This window comes from Kogia breviceps, chromosome 2 (assembly GCF_026419965.1).
Source record: "Kogia breviceps isolate mKogBre1 chromosome 2, mKogBre1 haplotype 1, whole genome shotgun sequence".
Taxonomy (NCBI): domain Eukaryota; kingdom Metazoa; phylum Chordata; class Mammalia; order Artiodactyla; family Physeteridae; genus Kogia; species Kogia breviceps.
In genome coordinates this window covers 171,828,242-171,855,653 of record NC_081311.1, presented here as the reverse complement: position 1 = coordinate 171,855,653, position 27,412 = coordinate 171,828,242, and the positions used below count along the sequence as shown (strand labels likewise).

The window sequence follows — 27,412 nt, the reverse complement described above, 5'->3', positions numbered from 1 at the left end:
GTATTAGCTATTATAATGATTAACCTACAACCTTCCCACATCCATCACACAGTCTGTCCTCTCCATCCCCCCCGCCCAGTCAAATGTATTTGGAAGTTTCCTATCTCTGTGTAGATGCTTGTGTTCTGTTCTTCATCTGGAAAGCCAATATCCTCCTTTGCTTGGCCTGTATACATTCTTCCCACCCTTTAAGGTTATTTCAGATGTTACATATTCCATAAGACCTACCCTGATCCTGTCTACACCCACAGTGAAAAGTCAGGCTTCCCTGGCAGAGTACACCTCCCTCAAACACTCTCTACATTCAGCTTTGAGTTTCGGTTCTTTGCGCCACATGTAGAGGAAGGAACTTCTGATGCAAGCTGGTGAGGTACCCACCCACATGGCAAAGAGCCTGCTCAGGAGTTGGCAAGCATGCCAGGAACATAGTAGGTTCTTGAAAAATACTTAATGAATAAAGGAAGTTCCACTTTCTCTCCCCCATGTGGCCCTGGAGTACCTGGGTGGCTTTTTTATGCCTCAGTTTCTTCAGTCGTAAAATAAGAATGAACCTGATATTCTCTGACTGTGAACAGAGAATGGGAAGCAAAAATTACTGTGGTCATGAAACATTCAGCATGTGTTGTAAACAATAATTAGTATAAACATGGCCGCTAAAAAAGAAATCTCAATTGTCAAGACACTTATGGAAGTAATCTCTAGTTTCTTTGGATATGCCTAAGCAGTGTTCATTAAACATCTATTTTAGTACCATTGTATGCAAGACTCAATTTCTTCATGGAAAGTCAGGGAACCATCCGACTCACCACTTACAGTTGTTGAAAGGAACAAGTAATGCAAGTGAATGCAAAGCACTTGCCTAAAATCCAAGGAATTATACAATAATAATAGTAATCATCTGTCACTAAAAGTATTTTCATCTTAGTAGGTTGTAAGTAATACATTTTCTCTCTACTTAAGTCTCTCTTTACTCTCTAGATAATGCACCACCCATTGCATTTACAATCTCCTAGTCTGCTTTGTGCTTTAAATTGGAACCTGGCCTGCCCACATGAGCTAACACCTTTCACCTCAAGAATAATACCAGGTGATCTTTAACAAAAGGACTTTGAGATTTATAGTTTGGGCTGTGAGGTGGAACATCAGCAGTGCAGCAATTCAGGAAAAGAATCCTCACACCTCATTTCTTCATTCAAATGAATTCAACGAATATTTCTTGAGGGTATAATCAGAGCCAAGCAATGTGTCACAAATACGATATGCCTCAGAAGGCCACACAGACATGGAAACCAATCACCGTAATACAGGTAATAAAATTTTTATTGAGGATCTGCAGAAAGAATCTCAGTAACACACAGGATAGAATTGCCAGCTCTGCCTTGGGAGAAGGCTGTGGCAGGTATCTTGGTTGGTTTCATTGCAGATAACTGACTCCCTTCTAGCTAAACAGAAAGGGATTTAAGGTAGGGAGTTAGGTGTTTGCAAACGTGTTGGAAGGAGTGGAGGAGCAGGCTGCAGGCAGCGTTTCCAGGAATCAATCTCAGAACGTTACAGAACTGGCCCACTGAGGGAGCTGCTACCCTTCAGCGACCAGAAAGTCAGGGCCCTGGAAAGCCATTGCCGCAACTGTGGGCAACAGAATCCTGTTGCCTCAGCTGTGATCCTTGCTAACACAGTGGATGACCCTCACATGGCCTCCTGACCCCCAGGAAGCTAGAGACCAGACACCCTTAGAGTAAAACCAAATGCCTCTAGTACTGTGTTTGCCTGCAGAAGCATGTCTGGGCCTCAGTTCCGTCTTCCAGAGTGTTCAGTCTGACGGGTAGAAGCTGGGCCTCATGTGGCACCCAAGCTGTGAGGAAATCTGGAAAATGTGGCCTCCAGCTCTTGTGTCTCTGACCTTCAGTAAGTCTTGCTCCAAGAGGGTGGGGTGGATGTGAGGGAGCCAACCTCCTATTTCTGCATCTAAGTCTTCATGGAGAAAGAAAGAGCCAGTTGGTCTGGGACCTGAAGAAGGAGTGAGCATCCACAGGACAAAGGGTATTTTGAGCAGGGGAGGCTATGCTTACTGAGTTTATTGCGTATTGCCACAGAACAGAGCTGTGAGATGCACGCTTGGTTCAAATAAACAAAAGTAATTTGAAACAACAGCAGTGTAAGATGTAAAACTTATGTCTTACGTAAATGACAAGGCATGAGGAGGGAGAGGCACAGTGGACTGATTTTGGAGGGCTTTGGACTTGAGACTTTAAGCTGCAGGTATTAGGGAGCCACAGAAAGGCTTTGAGGAGTGAGGGTGTGTGTGTGTGTGTGTGTGTGTGTGTGTGTGTGTGTGTGTGTGTGTGTGTGTGTGCAGGTATTAGGGAGCCACAGAAAGGCTTTGAGGAGTGAGGGTGTGTGTGTGTGTGTGTGTGTGTGTGTGTGTGTGTGTGTGTGTGTGTGTGTAGGCAAGGATTAATTTTCCCTGACTGTTGGGCAACTCTATATAGTATACATAGCAGTGTTCTAGTAAACATCGAATGGTATGTTACATACAGCGGCATGCTGGTAAACGTATAACTGTATGTTATATACAGTGGTGTGCTGGTAATCTTTAACAACTGGCTCTCTAGAGGGGAAAAAAGTCCTGATTTGTAGGGTATGCTAATTTCTGTGTTGTGAATGCTTCCAACATGACCTATTTCAAGCTACCAATGTGACATCACTGAACACGGAGTTGGGAAGAGATGCAGACAACGGGCTCCCGGGAGCTGGTGCAAACTCGCTCCAGAGCTCCTATGTTTGTCATGTGGGTTAATTCTTAAAACAATCCCATAAGATGTATAGGAGTTTCATTTCACAAATGGTAAAATTTTACCCAAGGTTATGTAGCTAATTAGTGCTTGAACCTAATTTTAGATCCAGGTCTGCCTGTTTTCAAAGCCAACGTTCTTTCAACAAGATCATGTTGCCTCCAGAAGAGTAATATGGTAACCTCTCCATTTCAGAAAAGTCCCTCTGGCAGTATAGAGCAGAGGTTGAGACGGTAGTGTGAAAGAGTACTAGACAATATATCAGCGGATCGGTGTGTATGTGTTCCAAAACAATTTTATTTACCAAAGGTGGTGGGGTGTGAGCAGTACAGAGCGGGTCAGAAGGAAGCACAGAAAGAGGCAGATCACGTAGAAGGTTACTGAGGAGGGTGAGTGAGAGGTGATGGCGCTGAACTAAGGTGATGGTAGGATGTCAGCAATCATGGACATATTTGATGGAATTGCAGGATGGAATTGCTGGCCTTCCATTTCTTCAGATGGATATGGTTGTGGGGAAGGAGCAGGGTTATAAATGGGAAGTCAAGGATTATTTCCAGATTTCTGGTTTGTAACTGTGAACATGGTGGTGCGATTGGCCAGCATAGAGTCATGAGAAGCAGGTTTCTTTGGAGAAAGCTTGTTTTCAGTTTGGACGTGTTGAGCGCAAAGGGCTTATGGAAAAGTCCCAGTAGGAAAGTGGAAATGCACGTACTCAGGAGAGAGATCAGAGCTGGAAATTGTGAGCAAAGCAGTCCAGGGTGGTAGCTAAAAGGCTGTGGATGAACTTGGAGAGTGTGGAGAGGGCTGAGAAGAGCCAGTGGAGTTGCCTGGGAAACATAGGGATGGTCTCAAGGAAAAGCAACTTAGAATCATGTTTCTTTAGACAAGGTAAGAGTGTTTCTAACATGAGAGAGGGGTCAACAGTGTTGGATGCATTTGTGGATGCTGTGATGCACTGCCCAGATCCCACTTCAGGAAGGAAGAGCTATTTTCCCAGCTGCTGTGAATATCTCCCGACGATGACCCCAGCTGTCAGCCCTTTGGGGGATTGCCTCACCTGAAGAAAACTGCCTGGTTCTGGGTCTCCCCTACTTCCAGGGGTAGCCCGTATCCCCTGACCAAGATGGTGGGATAAAGGCCCATCTCCCTTGTCCCCACTTGGGATGAGTCTGTGGCTCAGCCCAAGTTGGGAGCGCGTGGCAGCTCAGTCTTTCCCTCTCCGCCCCATTCTGTCTTCTTCCCCTGCCTTGTGTAGGTACTGAACCCAAGTGCACTCCCAGATAAACATCCTGCTGTTCATTCCCATCTCAGCATCTGCTTTGGGGGGAGCCCAGCATGCGACAGATGCTCTTTCCCTGTGTCCTCTGCCCTGTGAGGTTGCTATTCAGGGCGAGCAGGACCAGACCTACCTACCTATTCATTCATCAAACCCTAAAACAAACCGGTGGGTGGGTAAAAACCAAGATTTGACTTTTACTGACTGAATAAAGCTTTATTTTGATGCAAAATAAACAAGAAAAATTTATATATTCATATATAACAATATCCAAAATTTTTCTGTGGTAAAAATGGGATCATCCTAAAAAGTCTGTAAAAAATTCATTCTCCACCCCCTATGCCAAAATATGATTTCACATAATTTATCTTCAGAACTTATGAACAGACTTGGGATCATATAAGCACAGGAAAACACTAGAAAAAGTGACTGTATAAACAGCAGGTTTTGTTTTTATGTTCCAGTAGTAAATAGCACTGCAGTCAGCATGGATGGAACATCGTCTGAAAGAGCTGAGTCAGGAGACAGTCTTGGGGGTTAGTTCACTCTCCACTCTGGGCTTATAGTGAAGCCCCTTTAAAAGTCAGGCTGTGTGAGATTCTATTACGATTTAAGGACATGAGGGAGAGTTTCCCTTAGAAGTTGTAGCTGCATATGAGATTCTAGGCTTATTTTAGATATCTAACTTTCATTTTCCTTTTTATCAGAAAGGTGACTTTGTAGCGATATCTTATGGAGACTCCTCTTTCTGGTCTCATTGTGGCATCATTTCCACTTAAGTCGGCATGAACCGGGAGTAGAAATACCCTCGCAGGCTGTTTCTGACTCCAACTCCCTCCTGCCTAATTGTGCTAAATCTGGACTTTCTGTGGCTCATGGAGTCAAAGCAGTAGGGTGTCTACCCAATTTAGCACCAATTTGAAGGCCATTCATTGTGGATTTCAGAGTTTAATGCCAATGAAAATTTTAGAGACACATATTGCTGTCCACACCAAACTCTCCGGATCTCTGTATTCCTCTGAAATGCTAAGATGTTCCTCCAAAGAAAATGAACGCTGTGGTTACAGGTTAGGGAATGAACACTCTCTAAAGACTTGATCACTGTGCATACCAGCCCTATGCATGGCAACTCCAAAAGTTGTCGGGTGGAGTTCCTTCAGAAGATAGATTTCATTCAACAAGTTCCTAAATTTTTGGAAGGAATAATGAATCATGTTTTAATTTTGTTACTGGTGGCAAAAATAAAGCTACAGTGAAGTCTCAAATCTCCTCTCTCAGTTGGTGTGTACAGTTTCCTCCTCAGGGTGACGTGAGGCTTTATCCGTGCTCTTGATTATAAGATCTTTGCTCTGTGCTGTACTATGAGGTCAATGCATATAGATCTAAAAATCTAAGAATAAGGAGCTTTGCGGTAATTTTTTCCCCCAATTTTTCTTGTCAATCATGATTTAAGAAAATACTCCTGACTTGGCGCTTGACTTTCATCCAGTGGTGTGATACCATAGGGAAGCAATATTATACCAAGAGTGATACCGCCACAGACCAATGATACAATGGGTTAGTGAGATGGTGTGTTTCGCTCCCTTGTAGAGGACTGAATTTGCCTGCATCTAAAATTTTTCGGTGGTCTGCTCCCTTTTATCTCTCTATTCCTGCAAAAAGAGACACAAACAGAGCTCCTTAAAATAACTAGTTACTTGAGGCCAATACATCATTTCAAGGCCTGGATGACCCAGTGGTCAGGTGAGGAGCCGGGTGGGTGTACGTTGATGGGTTTGCAGCTCGCCAAGCTCGCCATGCCACCTTTTCCTGGGGGTCTACTTAGCATTCCGAGCTACAAGGAGACACCTGATTGAGTTTTTCCAAGGCCATAAATAAACCAGGAACTATTTCCTGCTACTGGGCACCTATTGATGATAGCCTGGTCTTCTAAATGCTCTAAACAACCTGTTCTCCTAAATACTGGGAAAGAGTTCCATAACCTCTGGGTGGTGACAGCTGGAGGGCTGGTTCACAGGCAAAGCTTACATTCAAGCTGTTCTTAATTGTTACTTGGCTTGATGAAGACTGTCGCACATGCAATGCTAGCTTCTTTTGCGTAGGGTCTAATGGGGCGTGTGTTATACTTCAAGCAAGAAAAGAAAACTGCTATAATCTTTTTTTCATCCGTTTTCATAGTACCTTCACATCCGTGGCTGCCCCTCAGGATTAGCAACTGTTTTATTACCTGTGTGTACAACACAAAACCATGCTTGGAGCAGCTTTCCCCGAGCCTGAGTGCAGGAGATATGCTCACAAGGTGGCAACGTGGTGAAAATATAGGCATTCTTCCTACAGGGGCCACTCCTCCAACACACACGGAGCGTCTCACCTTATACCACTGCCCCTTGTGGGACCTTGGCCTTAATCCAGAAGGAAGCTTCTGGCTTGGCTATGTACAGTAGTCTACAGAAATGTGGTTAAATTATGGAACATCCTAAAGAGCTGATTTTTAACTCTTCAAAATACATCACACTTCCCTCATCTTATCCTTGTCTTCTTGAAGGTTTATTTAGCTTGAGGGGAAGGCAGCTTGCAGCATGTTGGCTGGGAAACCCTACAGCTCACCTGCACTCCAGCTCTAGGTGAGCAGGGCCCAATCCTCAACCTCTGCACAAATTGCGAACAATCTAAAGGTGCCTGGCATAAGAGAGATGATAGAGGGCAAAAAACAACTTGACAGTCTATTTTCAAGAGGGCCATAAGTAAATTGTAGTTTAGAAGATGATACCTCTTAAAGTTCAGTAAGTAACACTAGTTAAGTCGAAACCCAGCCGTTGCACCATTCTTGGTAATGGAACTCTATTTTAAATTAAAATAAGACTAAACTGGGCTGGATAGATACTCTATATATTCAATAATCTATAATTTATTAAATCCTAGCAGTCAGAGGTATCCTAATCTTGGCCAAAATATGTCTAAATTGAACTCAAGACTTTTTTGGGGAGGGAATGAAGAAGGAATGTAGAAAGGTTTAAAGTACTGCAGGAGTCACTGAACAATTCGAGTTGCTGCTCCCATGCTTTGCTGTTTCTCAGTTTTCTCTTATGTTCTCATTTGGGTTAGGTCGTAGGTTTTAGAGGTTCTATGTTGAAATAAGTAGAATATAGCTGCAAAGCTCTAAAAAAATTGCGATGGATTTTGGAGGGTGGGCTTTCAGCTTTTTGAAACCATAAGACCTTCTTTTCCCAACTGGAGACCTTGGCCTTGCTCTTGCCCTGACTTCTGTTAATGAAATAATATAGCAGATATAGAATGATTTAGTTTTATGCTCCTTCTCCCTTCCCTTCTGTTTTCTGGCTTTTTTCCTTTTTATTCCCTTCCTCATCAAACTTTCCAGAAAGCGTTTTTATTTTCCATTCTCCATACTGGTAATCATACACTTTCACACACACACACACACACACACACACACACACACACACACACACACACACAGAGTCAGTCACCACCATCTACGACCTGCCAGTTATCATTCCCAAAGAGCACAGTCAGCCCCTCCCTGACGCCGGGTGCATATGGCGCTGTTTGGCACTGCGTCGGGAATTGGCATCTCCAGAGCACTGCTTCCTGTGCAAACTAACCAGTGGGCCCTCTTTTTCCCGAGTACATCTTAACTCTCAAGTGGGAACCTTAAAATAGAGGCCCCACTTAACAATAATTATAGGCAGGAGATTTGGGGATGCCTCGGAAGCCAGATATCTCCATGCTGTCGTGCCTGGGACGTGGGAGGAAGGAAGGTGAGGACCACAGGAATGTCAGCGTCTTAACCTGACTGCCGTGATGCTAGGCATATATTTCTTGTGGAAGCTCCGACTAGCTTTGTCCATTCTCCCAGGACACCAACACTGCATTCACATCTTACTTTTATACTAAAAGCAAGGAAACGTGACATGCTTATACCCAGTGAGTGGAACTGAGAACCTGAGAAGTTCTACAGATAAAGAAACGCAGCCTTCCTCTAGGTATAAACCAGTTCAAGGAGATCACTCGTCACGTTTGCCGCTGTTGTTTCTTCAATGTAAAAACCACTCACTTAGGACACCCATATTGGCGACCACTCTTCACAGACTTAACACCTCTAATCAGGCGGCTGAAGCTTAGTCTCCGAATGGATGACGATCCCGGGCAGAGTCTGCCCTCCGTGATGCCAGTGCTATGGGGCATGTCTGTGCTCCGGGGAGGCACCGTGTTGTAGATCTCCATGGTTATCTGCCTGTGCATTTGCCGCTCTCAGTGAACCGAACAATTCTAAAAGTATTTCAGGCAGTATTTTCTTTATGGCTCCATCCTTCCTCTTCCTTCTGATTTCCCTCCCCAAACTCCTGTTCCCCTTCTTTCTCTCTGATTAGCAGTCAAGTGTTGCAGCCTCAGTGAGAAAAACCTCATCTGTACCATGGCGGATTCTTAACAGGAAGAAGGCCTTAAGGTGTAGGAAGAACAAAGGTGATGTTGGATGTCTTCCTTTCTGGGCTGGGCTGAGCTTGGTGGCGTTCAGCTACACGGCTGCGGTCATGGGGTTCTTCTGCCGGGGATCCTGCATTCGATAGGGGTACTGATCTGGGCTGCCCCCTCGGGGCACTGGTCTGCCCATTTCTGGGTAGGCTGGTACTCTGTGGTGCTGAGGAGGGGAAGGTGGCACATCTTGTCGGAAGGGTCCTTTGTGCTGGGGGGCTGGCGGGGGTGGATAGTACTGGGGATACCGGAGATCTGTGATCCTCAGATCTGGGGGGCGGGGGTAGCTCCCTTTGGGCGGATGCACGGGATGAGCCCCTGGGTAATACGGAAGCTCCCTTTCCTTGTAGAGCCCTCGAGGTGCTGCTGTCAGATAGTCTACAGGATCTGCTGGTCCTCCCCTGGAAAGAGAACAGACACATATCAACAATGACTACGAAGCCAGCTGCCCAGATGATGACCACATTCCTTAGCCTCCCATGCGGTTTGGCGTGGCCACAGACTGGATCTGGCCGGTGGGATGTGAACAGACGGGATGTGTGCCCTTAAAAGGAAGAAAGGGACACTCTTCTTCTCTTGCCTCCTTTCTGTTGGGCCCTGGAGTGGCCATATTAGACACAAGGAGAAAGCCACATGCTGAGGAAGGCAGAGCAACAAGAAGGTAAGAGCCTGGCTCCTTGACCCCGTGGAGCCAGCATGTCAGTCAGGACTGATTGGTGCCTGAGGGAGAAATATAATTCTATCTTGCTTATGTGTTGGCCTTATTATAGTAACCAAGCTAGTTCCCTAAACATGGCTGAGCTTGGCTCTATTAAAGCTGGGATCATTTGCCCCCTCCCCTTTCCACCTCCCTGAAGCCTGACATAAACATGGCGGTAGAAATGCACACATTATTTGGAGTCATAAATTTCCCAGGGATTGCATTCACTTCTCTCCTAGGTCTGTGGGGTGCTCTTTCCATGAGTCACAGTCTTGGTCTAACTCTGGTTGGCTTCTGTTACATCCCTGTGTGGATTAGTATGCCCTCCTCTTTCTACAGTTCCTAGAGAAAGTCCCAACCTAGAGCTTGGACTTACCCACCCAAAACTTTGATATAAAGCACTTCTACTTCAAAGTCAATAAGTACCACCCAGCCGGTAGCAGATTAGGAAAAGAGAAACCAGCTGTAAGTTGTACTGTGTAATGAGTAGGCACACAGAAAGGTAAAGGGCAAGAATAAACACTAACAGAAAGCGACCCTGTCTGCATCTCTCTACTAAGACAACAGCATCTTCTGACCCATTTGTCATAACAGAAGCAATAGGTCTCTAAACAATGTACAGATGAGTGCATCTTATCTAGCCTGGGGTTAAGCAGATGAGTTCTGTTTGCAGCTCTTAAAATCCCATAAACCTCTGTGCACATATTCACTACTACCATGCCCAGATCCTTCCCACTTTCTACCATTCCTCTTTTTATTATTCCTTTTTAAGGGAAAACAGCAACAATAATAATTAATGAAAAGCTCTCCATTGTCAGAGTACAATCCGGTAGAACACTTGAAAGAAATGGCAGGGCTGTAAGAATACGGTGCCTGTGGTTAATCAAGCACTGTCAGTGAGGGTCACAATCACCCTGTAATCTGCAGAGTGTGATGTGAAAACAGCTCTGTAAGTAAGTTCCCCAAATCATGATTATTTGACAAGCTCCAAGCTTGGGTCCATGTGGAAAGCAGCATGTGGACACATTCATAGGGATGAATAATAGAATTCTCTCTCTACTTTTTTATGGCTTAATTTGGCTATGTATAATAATGAAAGATAGATCCTTGAGCCTGGGTTAATTTAGTTAGAGTTTTCAGAAAAAAAATTCAGTTGTTTGCATACAAGTTATTATAGCATCAACTGCTATTATTCAGTGCAGTTTGCTTTGCTCTATTTTAAATTGCCCATGACAAATAGAGCACAAATGTGTAATCTGTCACTCTAGCCCTGGGAAATAAAGGATGGGGATTTCATCTTCCCTTTCCTTTAGAATGTTGTCTTTTATTTAGAAAACTTCCAGCATTCATTATACCTTTTATCGTATAATATTTTAAGCTTCCCCCCCTCCCACCGTGCTCATTTCTATTTCCTTTTGGTTCACGTTAAAGATTTTCAAAACACTTAAAAAAATCCTTAACCTGTGTTTTCTCTCAAAATCTACTGATGATATTTCTCTGCATGAAGTGAAACATGTGGTTTTTCTGCACTCGTTTTAAGCCCTTGGGATAAATCACTGACATTTGCAACACAAAAACATTATCTGCCTTAAAATGAACATACAACCAACACTCCCTCTGGACCCTCTTAGCATGAATGTTTCCTGTTTAAAATGGAAAGAGAGAAAGGAGGAATTCCAGGCCTCGGACTTTTAGGGTCCTGTTCTCTCCCTGGAGATTTCTCTCTTTTAAAACAGAATATTGTAAAAGACAGGCAGGCCTTGGTTTTTTCGTGGAGAGACTAGCCAGATCAAGCAGTGACAGGGCAGAAGCCACCCTGCTGGCCACAGCCACCGTGCAGGCTGCGTGTGCATGGGGGTGGTCAAGTCTCTTCTCCCACGCCTCCCCTACTAGTCGGCCACCTCACACGGCCAGGGGAAGAGGGGGCAGAACTCAAGATAGTTTTGTGGACCCACATTGCTTCCTCTGAGGGGAAGTTTTACGTCTGGGAATTTGCTTACATGTGGCAGAAACCAAGTGAGGCACCTGTTCTTTGTCAAGAAATGAAATCATGGAAACTGTCTTTTTCTGTAGAACTCATCAAAACAGTTATCATTTCTAATTCTTCAGAGAGAAGAAAAACAATGAGCTGGCCTACAAAAACACTCTTTAAGGTTCAAAGAGTGCTAGAAGAATTTTTCTTTCTTTGGTGCAAGGGAGGGAGTTGCTATAGTTTATAATAACTTTTTGCTCAAAATTGAGCACTGACTTTTACCAGAACTTCTAAGTGCTTGTGACTATTGTGTGCACACGCACACACACATATTTAAAATAACAATTTTTAGGGAGGTTGAGACAAGATGGCAGAGTAGAAGGACGTGAGATCACCTCATCTTATGAAAACACCAAAATCACAACTAACTGCTGAACAACCATCAACAAAAAAATGCTGGAGCCTACCAAAAAACATATCCTATATCCAAAGACAAAGAAGACACAACAAGATGGTAGGAGGGGTGGGTGTAACTGCGATAAAACCAAATCCCATACCCGCCAGGTGGGTGACCCACAAACTGGAAAATAATTATATTGCAGAAGTTCTCCCACAGGAGTGAAAGTTCTGAGCCCCACATCAGGCTCCCCAGCCTGCGGGTCTGGCAATGGGAGGAGGAGCCCCTGAGGATCTGGCTTTGAAGGCCAGCAGGGTTTGATCACAGGAATTCCATAGGACTAGGGGAAACAGAAACCCCATTCTTGGAGGGTGGACACAAGCTCTCGTGTGCACCAGGTCACAGGGAGAAAAAGCAGTGACATCATAAGAGCCTGGGCCAGACCTATCTGCTGGTATTGGAGGGTCTCCTGCAGAGGCAGGGTCAGCCTGTGGCTCACTCTGGGGACAAGCACACTGCAGCTGTAGTCCTGGGGAGTACTCATTGGCATGAGCTGGCCTGGAGGCCACCATTTTCCCATCAAGACCTGGCCCCACCTCTAGTGCAGGGACGCCTCCGGCCAAACAACCAAAAGGGTGGGAACACAGCCCCACATATCGACAGACAGGCTGCTTAATGTCTTCCTGAGCACACAGCTGCCTGCTAAACACACTTCTTGACAAGGCCCTGTCCACCAGAGGGACAAGACCCAGCTCCACCCACCAGTGGGGCAGGCACCAGTTCCTCACACCAGGAAGCCTGTACCAGCCCCTGGACCAACCTCATCCACCAGATGGCAGACAGCAGAAGCAAGGAGAACTACAACCCTGCAGCCTGTGGAACAGAAATTGCAATTGCAGAAAGTTAGACAAAATGAGATGGCAGAGGAATATGTCCCAGATGAAGGTACAAGATAAAACCCCAATAGAACAACTACGTGAAGTGGAGATAGGCAACCTACCTGAAAAACAATTCAGAGTAATGACAGTAAACATGATCCAAGACCTAGAAAAAAGAACAGAGGCACAGATCAAGAAGATACAAGAAATGTTTTACAAAGACCTAGAAGAACTAAAGAACAGAGATGAACAATACAATAACTGAAAAGAAAAATACACTAGAAGGAATCAGTAGCAGAATAACTGAGGCAGAAGAACAGATAAGTGACCTGGAAGACAGAATGGTGGAAATCAGTGCTGTGAAACAGAATAAAGGAAACAGAATGAAAAGAAATGAGGACGGTCTAAGAGACCTCTGGGACAACATTAAATACGCTAACATTTGCATTCTAGGGGGTCCCAGAAGGAGAAGAGAGAGAGAAAGAACATGAGAAAATATTTGAAGAGAAAATATTTGAAGTGATAATAGCTGAAAAATTCCCTAACATGGGAAAGGAAACAGTCACCCAAGTCCAGGAAGCACAGAGAATCCCAGGAAGAATAAACCCAAGGAAGAACATGCTGTGATACATAGTAATGAAATTGACAAAAATTAAAAACAAAGAAAAAATATTAAAAGCAACAAGGGAAAAGCAACAAATAACATACAAGGGAATTCCCATAAGGCTATCAGCTGACTCTTCAGCAGAAACTCTGCAGGCCAGAAGGCAGTGGCATGATACATTTAAGGTAATGAAAGGGAAGAACCTACAACCAAGAATGCTCTACCCAGCAAAGCTCTCATTCAGATTCAATGGAGAAATCAAAAACTTTACAGACAAGCAAAAGCTAAGAGAATGCAGCACCACCAGGCCAGCTTTGCAACAAATGCTAAAGGAACTTCTCTAAGCAGGAAAGAAAAGGCCACAACTAGAAACAAGAAAATTACGAATGGAAAAGCTCACCAGGAAAAGCAAACACACAGTAAAGGTACAGGATATTGAAAATGCAGGGACTTCCCTGGTGGCGCAGTGGTTAAGAATCCGCCTGCCAATGCAGGGGACACGGGTTTGATCACTGGTCCCGGAAGATCCCACATGCCACGGAGCAACTAAGCCCGTGTGCCACAACTACTGAGCCTGCGTTCTAGAGCCTGTGAGCCACAACTACTGAAGCCCGTGCACCTAGAGCCCGTGCTCCGCAACAGGAGAAGCCACTGCAATGAGTAGCCTGTGCACCTCAACAAAGAGTAGCCCCTACTCACAGCAACTAGAGAAAAGCCCGGGTGCAGGAATGAAGACCCAATGCAGCCAAAAAAAAAAAAAAAATCATTTGATATTAAAAGACCAGCAACTTAATAAACAATCTTGTTTATACACAGACTGCTATATCAAAACCTCATGGTAACTGCAAACCAAAAATCTACAGTAGAAACACACATACCAAAGAAATAGGAATCAAAACACAACACTAAAGTTAGTCATCAAGTCACGAGAAGAGAACAAAAGAGGAAGAGAAGAAAAAAGACCTACAAAAACAAATACTAAACAATTAACAAAATGGCAATAAGAACATACATATCAATAATTACCTTAAATGTAAATGGATTAAATGCTCTAACCAAAAGACACAGACTGGCTGAATGGATACGAAAACAAGACCCATATATATGCTGTTTACAAGAGACCCACTTCAGATCTAGGGACATATACAGACTGAAAGTGAGGGGATGGAAAAAGGTATTCCATGCAAATTGAAATCACAAGAAAGCTGGAGGCAATACTCATATCAGACAAAACAGACTTTAAAATTAAAACTGTTACAAGAGACAAAAAGGACACCACATAATGATCAAGGGATCAATCCAAGAAGAAGATATAACAAATATAAATATGTATGTACCCAATATAGGAGCACCTCAGTATATAAGGCAAATGCCAACAGCCATAAAACGAGAAATTGACAGTAACACAATAATAGTGAGAGACTTTAACACCCTACTTTCATCAATGGACGGATCATCCAGACAGAAAATCAATAAGGAAACACAGGCCTTAAATGACACATTGGACCAGATAGGCTTAATTGATATTTATAGAGCATTCCATTCAAAAGCAGCAGAATACACATTCTTTTCAAGTGCATATGGAACATCTGCCAGGGTAGATCATATGCTGGGCCACAGAGCAAGCCTTGGTAAACTTCAGAAAATTGAAATCATATCAAGCATCTTTTCCGACCACAAAACTATGAGATCAGAAATCAACTACAAGAAAAAAAACTGTAAAAAAACACAAACATGTGGAGGTTAAACAATATGCTACTAACCTACCGATGGATCACTGAAGAAATAAAAGAGGAAATAAAAAAATACCTAGAGACAAATGACAACATGACTATCCAAAACCTATGGGATGCAGCAAAAGCAGTTCTAAGAGGGAAGTTTATAGCAATACGATCTTACCTCAGGAGACAAGAAAAATCCCAAATGAAGAACATAACCTTACATCTAAAGCAATTAGAGAAAGAACAAACAAAACACAAAGTTAGCAGAAAGAAAAATATCATAGAGATCAGAGCAGAAATAAATGAAACAGAGATGAAGAAAGCAATAGCAAAGATCAATGAAACTAAAAGCTGGTTCTTTGAAAAGATAAACAAAATTGATAAAACTTTAGCCAGACGCATCAAGAAAAGAGAGAGGGCTCAAATTGGTAAACTTAGAAATAAAAAAGAAGTTACAGTGGACAACACTGAAATACAAAGAATCATAGACTACTACAAGCAACTATATGCCAATAAACTGGACAACCTAGAAGACATGGACAAATTCTTAGAAAGGTACAACCTTCCAAGACTTAACCAGGAAAAAACAGAAAATATGAACAGACCAACCACAAGTAATGAAATTGAAACTGTGATTAAAAAAACTCCCAATGAACAAAAGTCCAGGACCAGATGGCTTCACAGGTGAATTCTATCAAACATTTAGAGAAGAGTTAACACATATCCTTCTGAAACTTTTCCAAAAAATTACAGAGGAATGAATACTCTCAAACTCATTCTATGAGTCTACCATCACCCTGATATCAAAACCAGACAAAGCTAACACACACACACACACACACAAATTTACAGGCCAATATCACTGATGAACATAGATGCAAAAATCCTCAACAAAGTACTAGCAAACCGAATCCAACAATACATTAAAATGATCACACACCATGATCAAGTGGGATTTATCCCAGGGATGCAAGGATCTTTCAGTATCCACAAATCAATCAGTGTGATACACCATATTAACAAATTGAAGAATAAAACCCATATGATCATCTCAGTAGATGCAGAAAAATCTTTTGACAAAATTCAACACCTATTTATGATGAAAACTCCCCAGAAAGTGGCACACACCTCAACATAATAAAGGCCATATATGACACACCTCAACATAATAAAGGCCATATATGACAAACCTATAGCTAATATCATCCTCAATGGTGAAAAGCTGAAAGTATTCCATCTAAGATCAGGAACAAGACAAGGATGTCCACTTTTGCCACTTTTATTCAACATAGTTTTGGAAGTCCTAGTCATAGCAATCAGAGAAGAAAAAGAAATAAAAGGAATCCAAATTGGAAAAGAAGTAAAATTGTCACTGTTTGCAGGTGACAAGATACTATACATAGAAAATCCTAAAGTTGGTACCAGAAAACTACTAGAGTTCATAAACAAATTCAGTAAAGTTGCAGGATACAAAATTAATACACAGAAATCTGTTGCATTCCTATATATTAACAACAAAAGATCAGAAAGAGAAATTAAAGAAAAAAATCCCACTTACCATCACATCAAAAAGAATAAAATACCTAGGAATAAACCTACCTAAGGAGGCAAAAGACCTGCACTCTGAAAACTATAAGATGCTGATGAAAGAGATCAAACATGACATGATCAGATGGAAAGCTATACCATGTTCCTGGATTGGAAAAATCAATATTATCAGAATGACTATACTAGCCAAAGCAATCTACAGATTCAATACAATCCTAATCAAATTACCAATGGCATTTTTCACAGAAATAGAACAAAAAATTTTATGATTTGTATGGAAACACAAAAGACCCCAAATAGCCAAAGCAATCGCGAGAAAGAAAAATGGAGCTGGAGGAAGCAGGCTCCCTGACTTCAGACTATATTACAAAGCAACAGTAATCAAAACAGTATGGTACTGGCACAAAAACAGAAATATAGATCAATGGAACAGGATAGAAAGCCCAGAGATAAACCAACGCAGCTATGGTCAACTAATAGGCAAGGATATACAATGGAGAAAAGACAGTCTCTTCAATAAGTGGTGCTGGGAAAACTGAACAGCTACATGTAAAAGAATTAAATTAGAACACTCTCTAACACCATACACAAAAATAAACTCAAAATGGATTAGAGACCTAAATGTAAGACTGGACACTGTAAAACTCTTAGAGGAAAACATAGGAAGAACACTCTTTGACATAAATCACAGCAAGATCTTCTTTGATCCACCTCCTAGAGTAATGGAAATAAAAACAAAAATAAACAAATGGGACCTAATGAAACTTAAAAGCTTTTGCAAAGGAAAGGAAACTACAAACAAGACAAAAAGACAACCCTCAGAATGGGAGAAAATATTTGCAAACGAATCAGCAGACAAAGGATTAATCTCCAAAATATATAAACAGCTCATGCAGCTCAATATTAAAAAAACAAACAACCCAATCCAAAAATGGGCAGAACACCTAAATAGACATTTCTCCAAAGAAGACATACAGATGGCCAAGAGGCACATGTACAGGTGCTCAACATCGCTAATTATTAGAGAAATGCAAACCAAAACTACAATGAGATATCCCTTCATACCAGTCAGAATGGCCATCATCAAAAAGTCTAGAGACAATAAATGCTGGAGAGGGTGTGGTGAAAAGGGAACCCTCCTACACTGTTGGTGGGAATGTAAATTTGTACAGCCACTAGGCAGAACAGTATAGAGGTTCCTTAAAATCTAAAAGCTACCATATGATCCAGCAATTCCACTCCTAGGCATATATCTGGAAAAAACCATGGTGCAAAAGGATACATGTACCCCAGTGTTCATTCAGCGCTGTTCACAATAGCCAAGACATAGAAGCAACCTAAATGTCCATTGACAGCGAAACAGATAAAGAAGATGTGGTACATATATGTAACAGAATATTAATCAGCCATTAAGAATGAAATAATGCCACTTGAAGCAACATGGATGGACCTAGAGATTGTCATACTGAGTGAAATCAGAGAAAGACAAATATCATATGATATCACTTATATGTAGAATCTTTAAAAAAATGATACAAATGAACTTATTTACAAAACAGAAACAGACTCACAGACTTAGAAAACAAACTTACCGTTACCAAAGGGGGAAGATCGGGGGAGGGATAAATTGGGAGTTTGGGATTGACATATACACACTATTGTATTTAAAATAGATAACCAACAAGGGCCTACTGTATAACACAATGAACTCTGCTCAATATTCTGTAATAACCTAAATGGGAAAAGAATTTGAAAAGAATATATACATGCATATGTATAATAGAATCATCACTTTGCTGTACACCTGAAACTGACACAACATTGTTAATCAACTATACTCCAATATAAAATTTTAAAAAAGGTTAAAACAAACAAAAGAAGCAAGTTTTAAGCAAGGAAAACAAAAAAGCCCAGCTCATTAACTATGGAATTTGATAGGATAAAGGAAGTGGAATAGGGAGCTGATATTTTATCTTTGTTAATCTTGAGTTTCCAGGACTTCCCTGGTGGTCCAGTGGTTAAAGAATCCACCTTCCAATGAAGGGGACACAGGTTCGATCCCTGGTCAGGGAACTAATATCCCACATGCTGCAGGGCAACTAAGCCTGCGCACTGCAACTACTGAGCCTGTGCTCTCTGGAGCCTGTGCGCCACAACTAGAGAGAAGCCCACACGATGCGATGAAGAGCCTGTGTGCTGCAACAAAAAGATCCTGCATGCTGCAATGAAGATCCTGCATGCCACAACTAAGACCCAATGCAGCCAAATAAATAAATATTTTTAAAAAATCTTGAGTTTCCCTTTTCATAGTATCTTTATTGGGTGAAATTTAGTATTTGTAGGAAAGCAAAAAACCCAACCCATTCTGGGGCCTAAGAAATGCTTATCACAGTGAGCAATGCTGCATGTTTTGAGCCAACCCTGAGAAATCCAGGGGTAGTCTTCTTTGAAGATTCTGATGAAAACAGGGATCCAAATAGCAAATACATCAACACTTTAAGACCCCTCATTTTTCATGCAACCCCATAATTTTTATTTGTATGTGTTATTATTTTTCTTAAAAAAACTTTTAATTCAAAATCTCACCCAGGAACCAATATTTACTTAAGAAGCACAAGCCTATATTTCCTTTCTTTATAATATGACTTTGTGAAAACTGTCATGAAAATATTGATATTTCAAAAATTTCACTATTTCTTTCCCACACTTTTTACTATTTTTTCTTTTTCTAGTTTATTTTTGATTAGGGTCATTTCTGGAGGCCCAAAGGATTCATATTTTGATTGGAAAATTTGTTGGAACTATCTCATACAGTTTCCAGTCACATAGATGAATGAAATAACGAAGGTTAACCTTTCAGGCTAATACCCGGCCCCACCCAACAGCCTGTAAGCGCCAGTGCTGGGATGTCTCAGGACAAACAACTAACTGGGTGGGGACACAGGCCCACCCATCAGCAGACAGGCTGCCTAACGACTTCCTGAGCCCACAGTCTCCTCTAGACATGGCCCTAGACATGGTATTGACATGTGAAGAAGCAATAAAGATCACTTCCTTTACATGAGATTTTCCTCTTTTTGCCATCTCAGTATGTCACTATTTTTAATCAAACAAAAAGGAGGCTGTAAATCAGAGGTTAAGTGGGTCAGACAGGCAGCTCTTGGGTACCAACAGTCTTCATTTTATGGAAGGAAGGAAGGAATGCTTCTACATTTGCTAAGATAATCCCTTCGGGGAAAGGGCTCAGTATTAGAAGGACCGAGTCACTGGCAAAATTTTTAGCTAGGAATGAGGTGGCTATACTTTCTGTAATAGATGAAGGGGCCTGAGCCCCTGGAATAGATGAAGAGGCACAAGTAACTATGAATCCTCTCACCTCCCCCTGCATCTCCATCCCCCCAACAATTGCAAAGAAAATCTCTTTCCTCTGAACTCACCACAGTGGTTCATTCTCACCTCATCCGCCTGTCTTCCTGCCTCAGGCTGGTTATATACTGTGCTGGAGCACCATCATCTTGACGGAAGGAACCGGGTCTCATGTATCTAGTGATCTCCCTCAGAGCTTACTACAGGGCTCTGCAGGTCAAAGTTGCTTCATACATGTATACTGAATTTGTTCAAGAGAGTTGAAAGAGAAAACCCACAAAAATACATGGTACCCATACAGGGTCAGATATATGCAGAAGCTAGAATTAGGTGGGTAGAGAAATGAAAGGAGAAAGTGGGCTCTCATTGAGAAGCAGAGATTGACAATGGTTGAGATAAGACTGGACTCTAATTTTTAAAGAAGAAGGGAGGGATGGTGGGCTGAAAAAAAGGGTTGGACTCTGCCCAACATAGAATGGTTGTAAACTTTATCAGGCATGAGTTATTATAGTTGTCTTGTTTGCCAAGAACAAAAGTAGACTGTCTTATCTCTGCTGTCTTGCATAGTACTTGAATCATAGTAGGTGCTTAATGAATCTTGGACTCGAATTTAATTGCCTTGACTTACTAGTGAGGTCAACATGACTAACTGGCTCAGGTTAAGTGTATTTACTCAAGAATTAGTTAAGGGAGAGTGGACAAGATGGTGAAGTAGAAAGACTCTGACCTCACCTCCTCTCACAAGCACATGAAAATCACAACTTTCTGCAGAACAATCATCGATGAAAAAGACTGCAACTTACCAGAAAAGATCTTCTACAACTAAAAACATAAAGAAGGAACAACAATGAGATGGGTAGGAGGGGTGGACTCGTGATATAATCAAGTCTCATACCCACCAGGTGCGAGACCCACAAACTGGAGAATAATTATTCAATATATTGCAGAGTTTCTCCCATAGGAGTGAGTGTTCTGAGTCCCACGTTGGGTTCCCCAGCCCAGGGATCTGGCACCAGGAAGATGAGCCCCCCAGAGCATTTGGCTTTGAAGGACAGTAGGGTTTAATTGCAGGAGCACCACAGGACTGGGGGAAACAGAGACTTCAATCTTAAAGGTACACACAAAATCTCACGTGCACTGGGACCCAGGACAAAAGCAGTAATTTGATAGGAGCCCAGGCCAGACCTACCTTCTGTCTCAGAGTGTCTCCTGGAGAGATGGGGGTGGGGGGTAGCAGCTGCAGCTCACCCTGGGGACATAAACACTGGTGGTAGATATATTGGTAACATTCAATGGTGTGAACACTCCTGGCAGCTGCCATCTTGGCTCATTAGTGCCAAGATCTGGCCCCACCACACAGCCTCAGGCTAGACAACTAACTGGGTAGGGACACAGCACCTCCCATCGGCAGACAGGCTGCCTAAAGACTTACTGAGCCCACAGCCACCTCTAGACATGCCTCTAGACATGGCCCTGCCCACCAGAGTGCCAAGACCCAGCTCCACCCCCTTGTGGGCAGGCACAGGCCCTTCCACCAGGAAGCCTGCACAAGCCTCTAGACCAGCCTCACCCACAAGGGGGCAGACAACAGAAGCAAGAAAACTATGATCCTGCAGCCAGCCAACTGAGTCCACCAACAGTAGGCCAGAACCTATCCTAAGACCAGCTGGGCCCTGACCCTGCCCACTAGCAGACCAATGTCACCTTCAGCACACCCCGGATCCCATATCCAATTGTCAGGAACTGCACCCCCCCCCACCCCCCAAAAGCGATCTGACACCAGCTCTGGGATCCCTGGGCCCTGCGGCCAGACTCCAGGAACAGCTCTGCCTGCCAGTAGTCCGGAACCAACCCCAGGAAGGACCTGGCTTCATCCACCAGTGGGGAGCAACAGCCCCAGAGTCTTCGGGACCCTGACTCCACCCACCAGTGAGCCAGCACTAGCCCCCGGGGCCCGCTAGGGTTCTACATCCAGCCTCCTCATGATCAGGCCCCACTAAACAGCAGCCAGCAGCATCCACACAGGGCAGGGCCTGGCAACCAACCAGACTAGGGGCCAACCAGGTCTACCAGACCACCCACATAGCCCACGACAACGGAAGGACCCATGCAGCCCTCTTAGGGGAAATCCCTAGAGCACATACGTTGAGTGATGAGAGGGGAGTGCACTGCTAGGATGCATAGGACATCTCCTACAGAAGGCCACTTCTCCAAGGTCGAGAAACATAACTAACCTACTACATACATAAAAATACAAATAACAACTTAGACAAAATGAGGTGGGAGAGGAACACGTTCCAGATGAAGTAACAAGATAAAACCCCAGGAGAAGAACTAAGTGAAGTGGAGATAGGCAATCTACCCAAGAAAGATTTCAGAGTAATGATCATAAAGATTATCAAATAATTTGGGAGGAGAATGGATGCACAGAGAGAGAAGTTAGACGTTTTTAACAAAGAGTTAGAATATATAAAGAACGACCAAAGATGAAGAATATAATAAATGAAATGAAAAATACACTAGAAGGAATCCACAGTAGATGAAATGATACAGAGGAATGGATCAGTGAACTGGATGACAGAGTAGTGGAGATCACTGCCACTGAACAGGAAAAAAATAATGAAAAGAAATGAGAACAGTTTAAGAGACCTCTGGGACAACATCAAATGCACTTAATATTTGCATTATAGGGATCCCAGAAGGAGAAGAGAGAGAGAGAGAGAAAGGGCCTGAGAAAATATTTAAAGATATAGTAGCTGAAAACTTCCCTAACCTGGGGAAGGAAACAGTCACCCAAGTCCAGGAAGCAGAGAGTCCCATACAGAATTAATCCAAAGAGGAACACACCAAGATATGTTATAATTTTAAAATGACAAAAGTTAAAGAGAGAATATTAAAAGCAACAAGGGAAATGCAACAAGTAACATACAAGGGAGCTCCCATAAGGCTATCAGCTGATTTTTCAGCAGAAACTCTGCAGGCCAGAAGGGAGTGGCAGGATATATTTAAAGCAATGAAAGGGAAAACCCTACAACCAAACATACTCTCTCCAGCAAGGCTCTCGTTCAGACTTGATCGAGAAATCAAAAGCTTTTCAGACTAGCAAATGCTGAAAGAGTTTAGCACCACCAAACCAGTTTTACAACATATGTTAAAGGAACTTTTCTAGACAAAAAAGAAAAGGCCACAGTAGAAACAAGAAAATTATGAAATGGAAAAGCTTACCAGTAAAGGCAAACATACAGTAGAAGTAGGAAATCATCTACACACAAAGCTACTAGGGAGGTTAAAAGACAAAAGTAGTAAAATTATCTGTATCCACAATAAGCAGTTAAAGGATACACAAAACAATTTGATGTAAAATATGATATCAAAAACTGTAATCATGAGGCGAGGAGAGTAAAAATACAAGGTTTTTAAAATGCACTTGAAATTAAGAGATGAGCAACTTAAAACATATATATAATTATTATATATGTGATTGTTTTTTATATATATATATATATATATAAACATAATTTTATATATATAGTATAGTCTGAAGTCAGGGAGCCTGATTTCTCCAGCTCTGTTTTTCTGTCTCAAGATTGCTTTGGCTATTTGGGGTCCTTTGTGTCTTAAAATACAAATTTTAAGATATATATATATATATATATATATATATATATATATATATATATATTAGACTGCTATACAGAAACCTCATGGTAACCGCAAACCAAATATCCATGATAGATATATACACAAAAAAGAAAAAGGAATCCAACAGAAAGAAACATATATCGTATGATATCACTTATATGTGGAATCTAAAAATATGATGCAAATGAACTTATTTACAAAACAGAAATAGACTCACAGACACAGAAAACAAGCTTATGGTTACCAGAGGGGAAAGTGGGAGATAAATTAAGAGTCTGGGATTAACAGACATACCACTATATATAAAATAAACAATAAGGTCTACTGTGTGGCACAGCGAACTATATTACATATCTTATAATAACCTATAATGGAAAAGAATATATATGGTCATATATATGTATAGCTGAATCACTTTGCTGTATACCCACAACTCACACAACATTGTAAACTAACTATACTTCAATTAAAAAAATTTTTTTAAAAGGAATAATAGAAAAATATGACTGAAAAAAAATCAGTTAAGGGCTGTTTTTATTACGGTCCAGGAAAATAATTTTCTTTGTTTCTGTCATAAACACAACAATCTAGGAACATCTTTATGCATTTAAAAATATAGTAAAGAGAGTCTCAAATATAGTACAAAACCTTAGGGAGACAATGTCAAACCAGTTTCATGTACCTGAGCTTGAGGACGGATGAACATGAGCCAGAGGTAGAAGTGAGGTCCAGCTCCCCTCTGTACAGCGCTTCCCCACTTTTCCTCCACCTGAATACACATGACGGGTGACTTTCATACAAGCCACACATGCCTAAGAGAGGCAGAAGCTAGGATTATGCCAACTCCTCTACCATCTGCTGTAGCTCAATGCCCTTCCCTCCTTTTGCCAAGAGAGAAAAAGGGATTTATGTGAGTGTGGACCACATTATTAAGGGAAAAAGTGTGAATCTGCTGTAATTTAGAAAAAAATTATTTTCGGCCTTCAGTTCTTCAAAAATCCTTACAATATGGAGCTGATCATAATTCACCAGTGGAGCTCAAGGCTGAATTTAAGAAGCACCTCTGTCTCTCATCCAGTGAGCTTTTAGGAGGAGGAAAGGCAGGTGAAGCTGAAGAATAACAGGAGAAAACAGCCAAGATTGAGTCACATCAGTGACTAGAAGAGAGTTTGTTTTGCGAGGGGATGAGCTTAGCAGGCATAAAAATAAGATATGTGGTAAAAAGTATGAAAGCCATAAAGAATTTATTGAGCAAAGGTAAGCACATCCACCTGAGGCATAAGCACTGGCTTTCTTACTTAAGGAAAAGCTTGCAAAGGGCAGAATCTTGTTCCTCTTAATTTCTGTAAAATACTATGCATGCTCTTAGTAGCCCAAACAGACAATTTCTTAACTTCCAAGGTAGCCTTTATGAGTTTCCTTTTTTGGTAATAATTGACTGTGACCAAATTTGGGGTTCAAATGGGAGGAAGCAGATGATGTTAAACTGCTGGTGCTAAGAGAGGTACTTGGACCCCTTGGCAGAAAGTCGACATCTGGGAAAGCCATATTCCCTCAAGCACGCCACGTGCACATTATTTAGTGGCTGAGCTGATGTTGGTGCTTTCTTCTCCGGTTCTTCTACAAATATGGGAAAGCTAAAAAAAGATCAGTGCAAACTCATATACTTGTAGGAGCTGAGTTGCCCATGCTATGTGGACAGAGATGCTTTTAGTCTGTGTTTGGAATTCCTTCCGTGTCAGGTTTCTCGTTACCAGGGCTTTATCCTTTGTCCAGGCATGAATGTGGTTGACCAGGATTAGCAGAGCCCTTTGCAATGTATATTACATAGCTCTGATTTCTGCAGATTTTACAGAATCATAAATACAAGGATCATTTGACGGCCTGTGTTATAGAAGTGATTTCAGGAAAAAAAATCCTACTTTCATCACTCACATTTCTCATAGTGTTATGAGGAGAGGGCTCTTGCTCTTTGCAAAGAACTGAAGTGGGAACAGATTTATCAGCAGATGCTTTTGGCCCTTGTTAACACCAAGGAAATGCTTGCAGAGAAAATGAAAGAAGAATGATAATGACAGAGTGCTCAGAAGACATTTCTAAAACAGTTTAAGACAGGCATCATTTTGATCACCCACATTTAATTCCTTCTTTCATGTTTTTCAACAGTGACCACAAACACAAGAATTTAGTTATTAACAAACTGCATGTGCGCTGAGGATGGGATCCTGCATAGCCCTTTAGCAGATGTTATCTGGAAAATGGCCCTTAAGAATGTTTCATGCTATTACATGGTGGGAGCTATTCTCTAAAAATGGTCCTACGAAAATAATTTCCTTTGTGATGGGGTATGAGGTTCCTAAAATGCTTGCTGTGGACAATTAGAAAGGGCAGCATGAGAGCATTCATAAAGAAAGAATCTTGTGGGAAGCCAAAACTGTTGAGAGTGGCCGCAAATCCATTTGAACGATACCTGCATATAATTACCCATAGTCTTTTTAACCACGGAATAGGGTTATTTAAAGAGAATGGCAACCATAGGAACAAATCATCATAATTTGTTAGGCTACTAAAATCATCTCTCCCTCTCTTTCTATTGTATCAGTAGTCCTGGAATTTCAATATCTAAACACTAAGGATTTCATCCAATTGTCATGAAAGAGACAACAGTTCAATTTCAAGGTCAGACTTGGAGGGCCAACTGGTTAGAGAGTGTAGGGTCCTGAGTTCTAAAGACTATTTCGCCTGCCCCTTAGAAGCACTACACAGTTTCTTGCCCAAGGTAACTGCCTGGAGGAAGACAGGACATTCTAGGGCAAAAACATACTGTTCATGAGTGCTGCTTTACCCTGATCAATTTAGATTATATTTATTTTTAGAGTAATACATACAATTTTTGGATAAGATGTTCATGTATCTTATCCAAAGGTACTCATATTCATCACATTGCTGCCACATATTTACCTGCCCCCATTCCTCTGCTATTAATTTCTAAAGCCTGGGCCATAGGAGGATTTTGATGTAAACCACCCACAGACTTAAATCATCAGAATTCCTCTTCACTAAGGTCAAGAACCACAGGGAAGGAGTCTTAAACACTTCCACCTTCGTGTGTGTATATTGGGAAGGGCGTCCATACCATGATTGTGTTAAGACCCGAGAGAATCCTGCCACTGCAATTCTCTGCTCTGAAATTCAGCAGCAGAAATATAAATGCTGGAAAGAATGCTACTACTGTGCTTGATGAACTCAGGAACAAGCTTCGAAAGCTGAATTTAGAATTGCAAAGATTCGAAGCCTGCTGAGCACAGTGGCGTTTTCCTGAGTGCTCAGAGCAGGCCGGGCTCCATCTTAAGCATTTTCTCCATATCAACATGTTTATTCCTCACAACAGAGCCTCAAGGTAGCTACTGTTATTAGCCCTGGTTTGCAGATGAGGATATGGAAGAACAGAGAGGTTAAGTAACTTGACCAAGGTCACACAGGAAGTAGCAGGGTCTGGATTCAAGCCCAGGTGGACTGAGCCGGAGGCCACAGGCTTGGCCATTCAGCTAGAGTGTGCAGCCTCTGATCTCTCTTGCTTCTCACCTGCTCACAATGTGCCTGTTGGCAGCCGGTGAGAGGAATCAGAGGCATTCTTCTGACTGGCTCGTGAACAGTGGGTGAGTGGGAAGCAGTTCAGTCTGGGGAGGATTAAGGAGTGTGGTTTTTGTTCAGTAGGATCTAGAGCAGGGGAGTGATGTGCATTACCTATGGGACAGCTCCCCTTGGAGGTTCCGTAGGCACCTCAAACCTTACAGGTACAAAATTAAACAGTGGCTTCTCCCCAGGTCTGCTGCTCCTTCAGTGGTCCCTTCAGAGAATGACATAATCTACACAGTCAGCCATTTCTACACAGTCAGAAATCTAGATCCTCTCTGTCTTCCCCACTCCAGCCAGACACTGGATTCTAGAAACCCCTTTTCAACTGGACTAGCAATAGTGTGTCAGGGCTCACGACAGGCAGGCAAAGTTGTGGGCCAGCT

At 42.2% G+C, this 27,412-nt stretch overlaps 1 protein-coding gene across 2 annotated transcripts in view; it reads right to left on the bottom strand.

Moving 5' to 3' along the window:
- Positions 1–4,050: 4,050 nt before the first annotated feature.
- Positions 4,051–27,412, bottom strand: part of PARD3B (par-3 family cell polarity regulator beta) — a 1,061,783-nt gene continuing 1,038,421 nt past the window's right edge. For both annotated transcript variants that reach the window (XM_059054028.2, XM_067026651.1), the window contains one exon: positions 4,051–8,963. In XM_059054028.2, the coding sequence (XP_058910011.1) occupies positions 8,606–8,963 (358 nt within the window). In that variant the 3' untranslated portion in view covers positions 4,051–8,605. The remainder of the gene's footprint in view (positions 8,964–27,412) is intronic.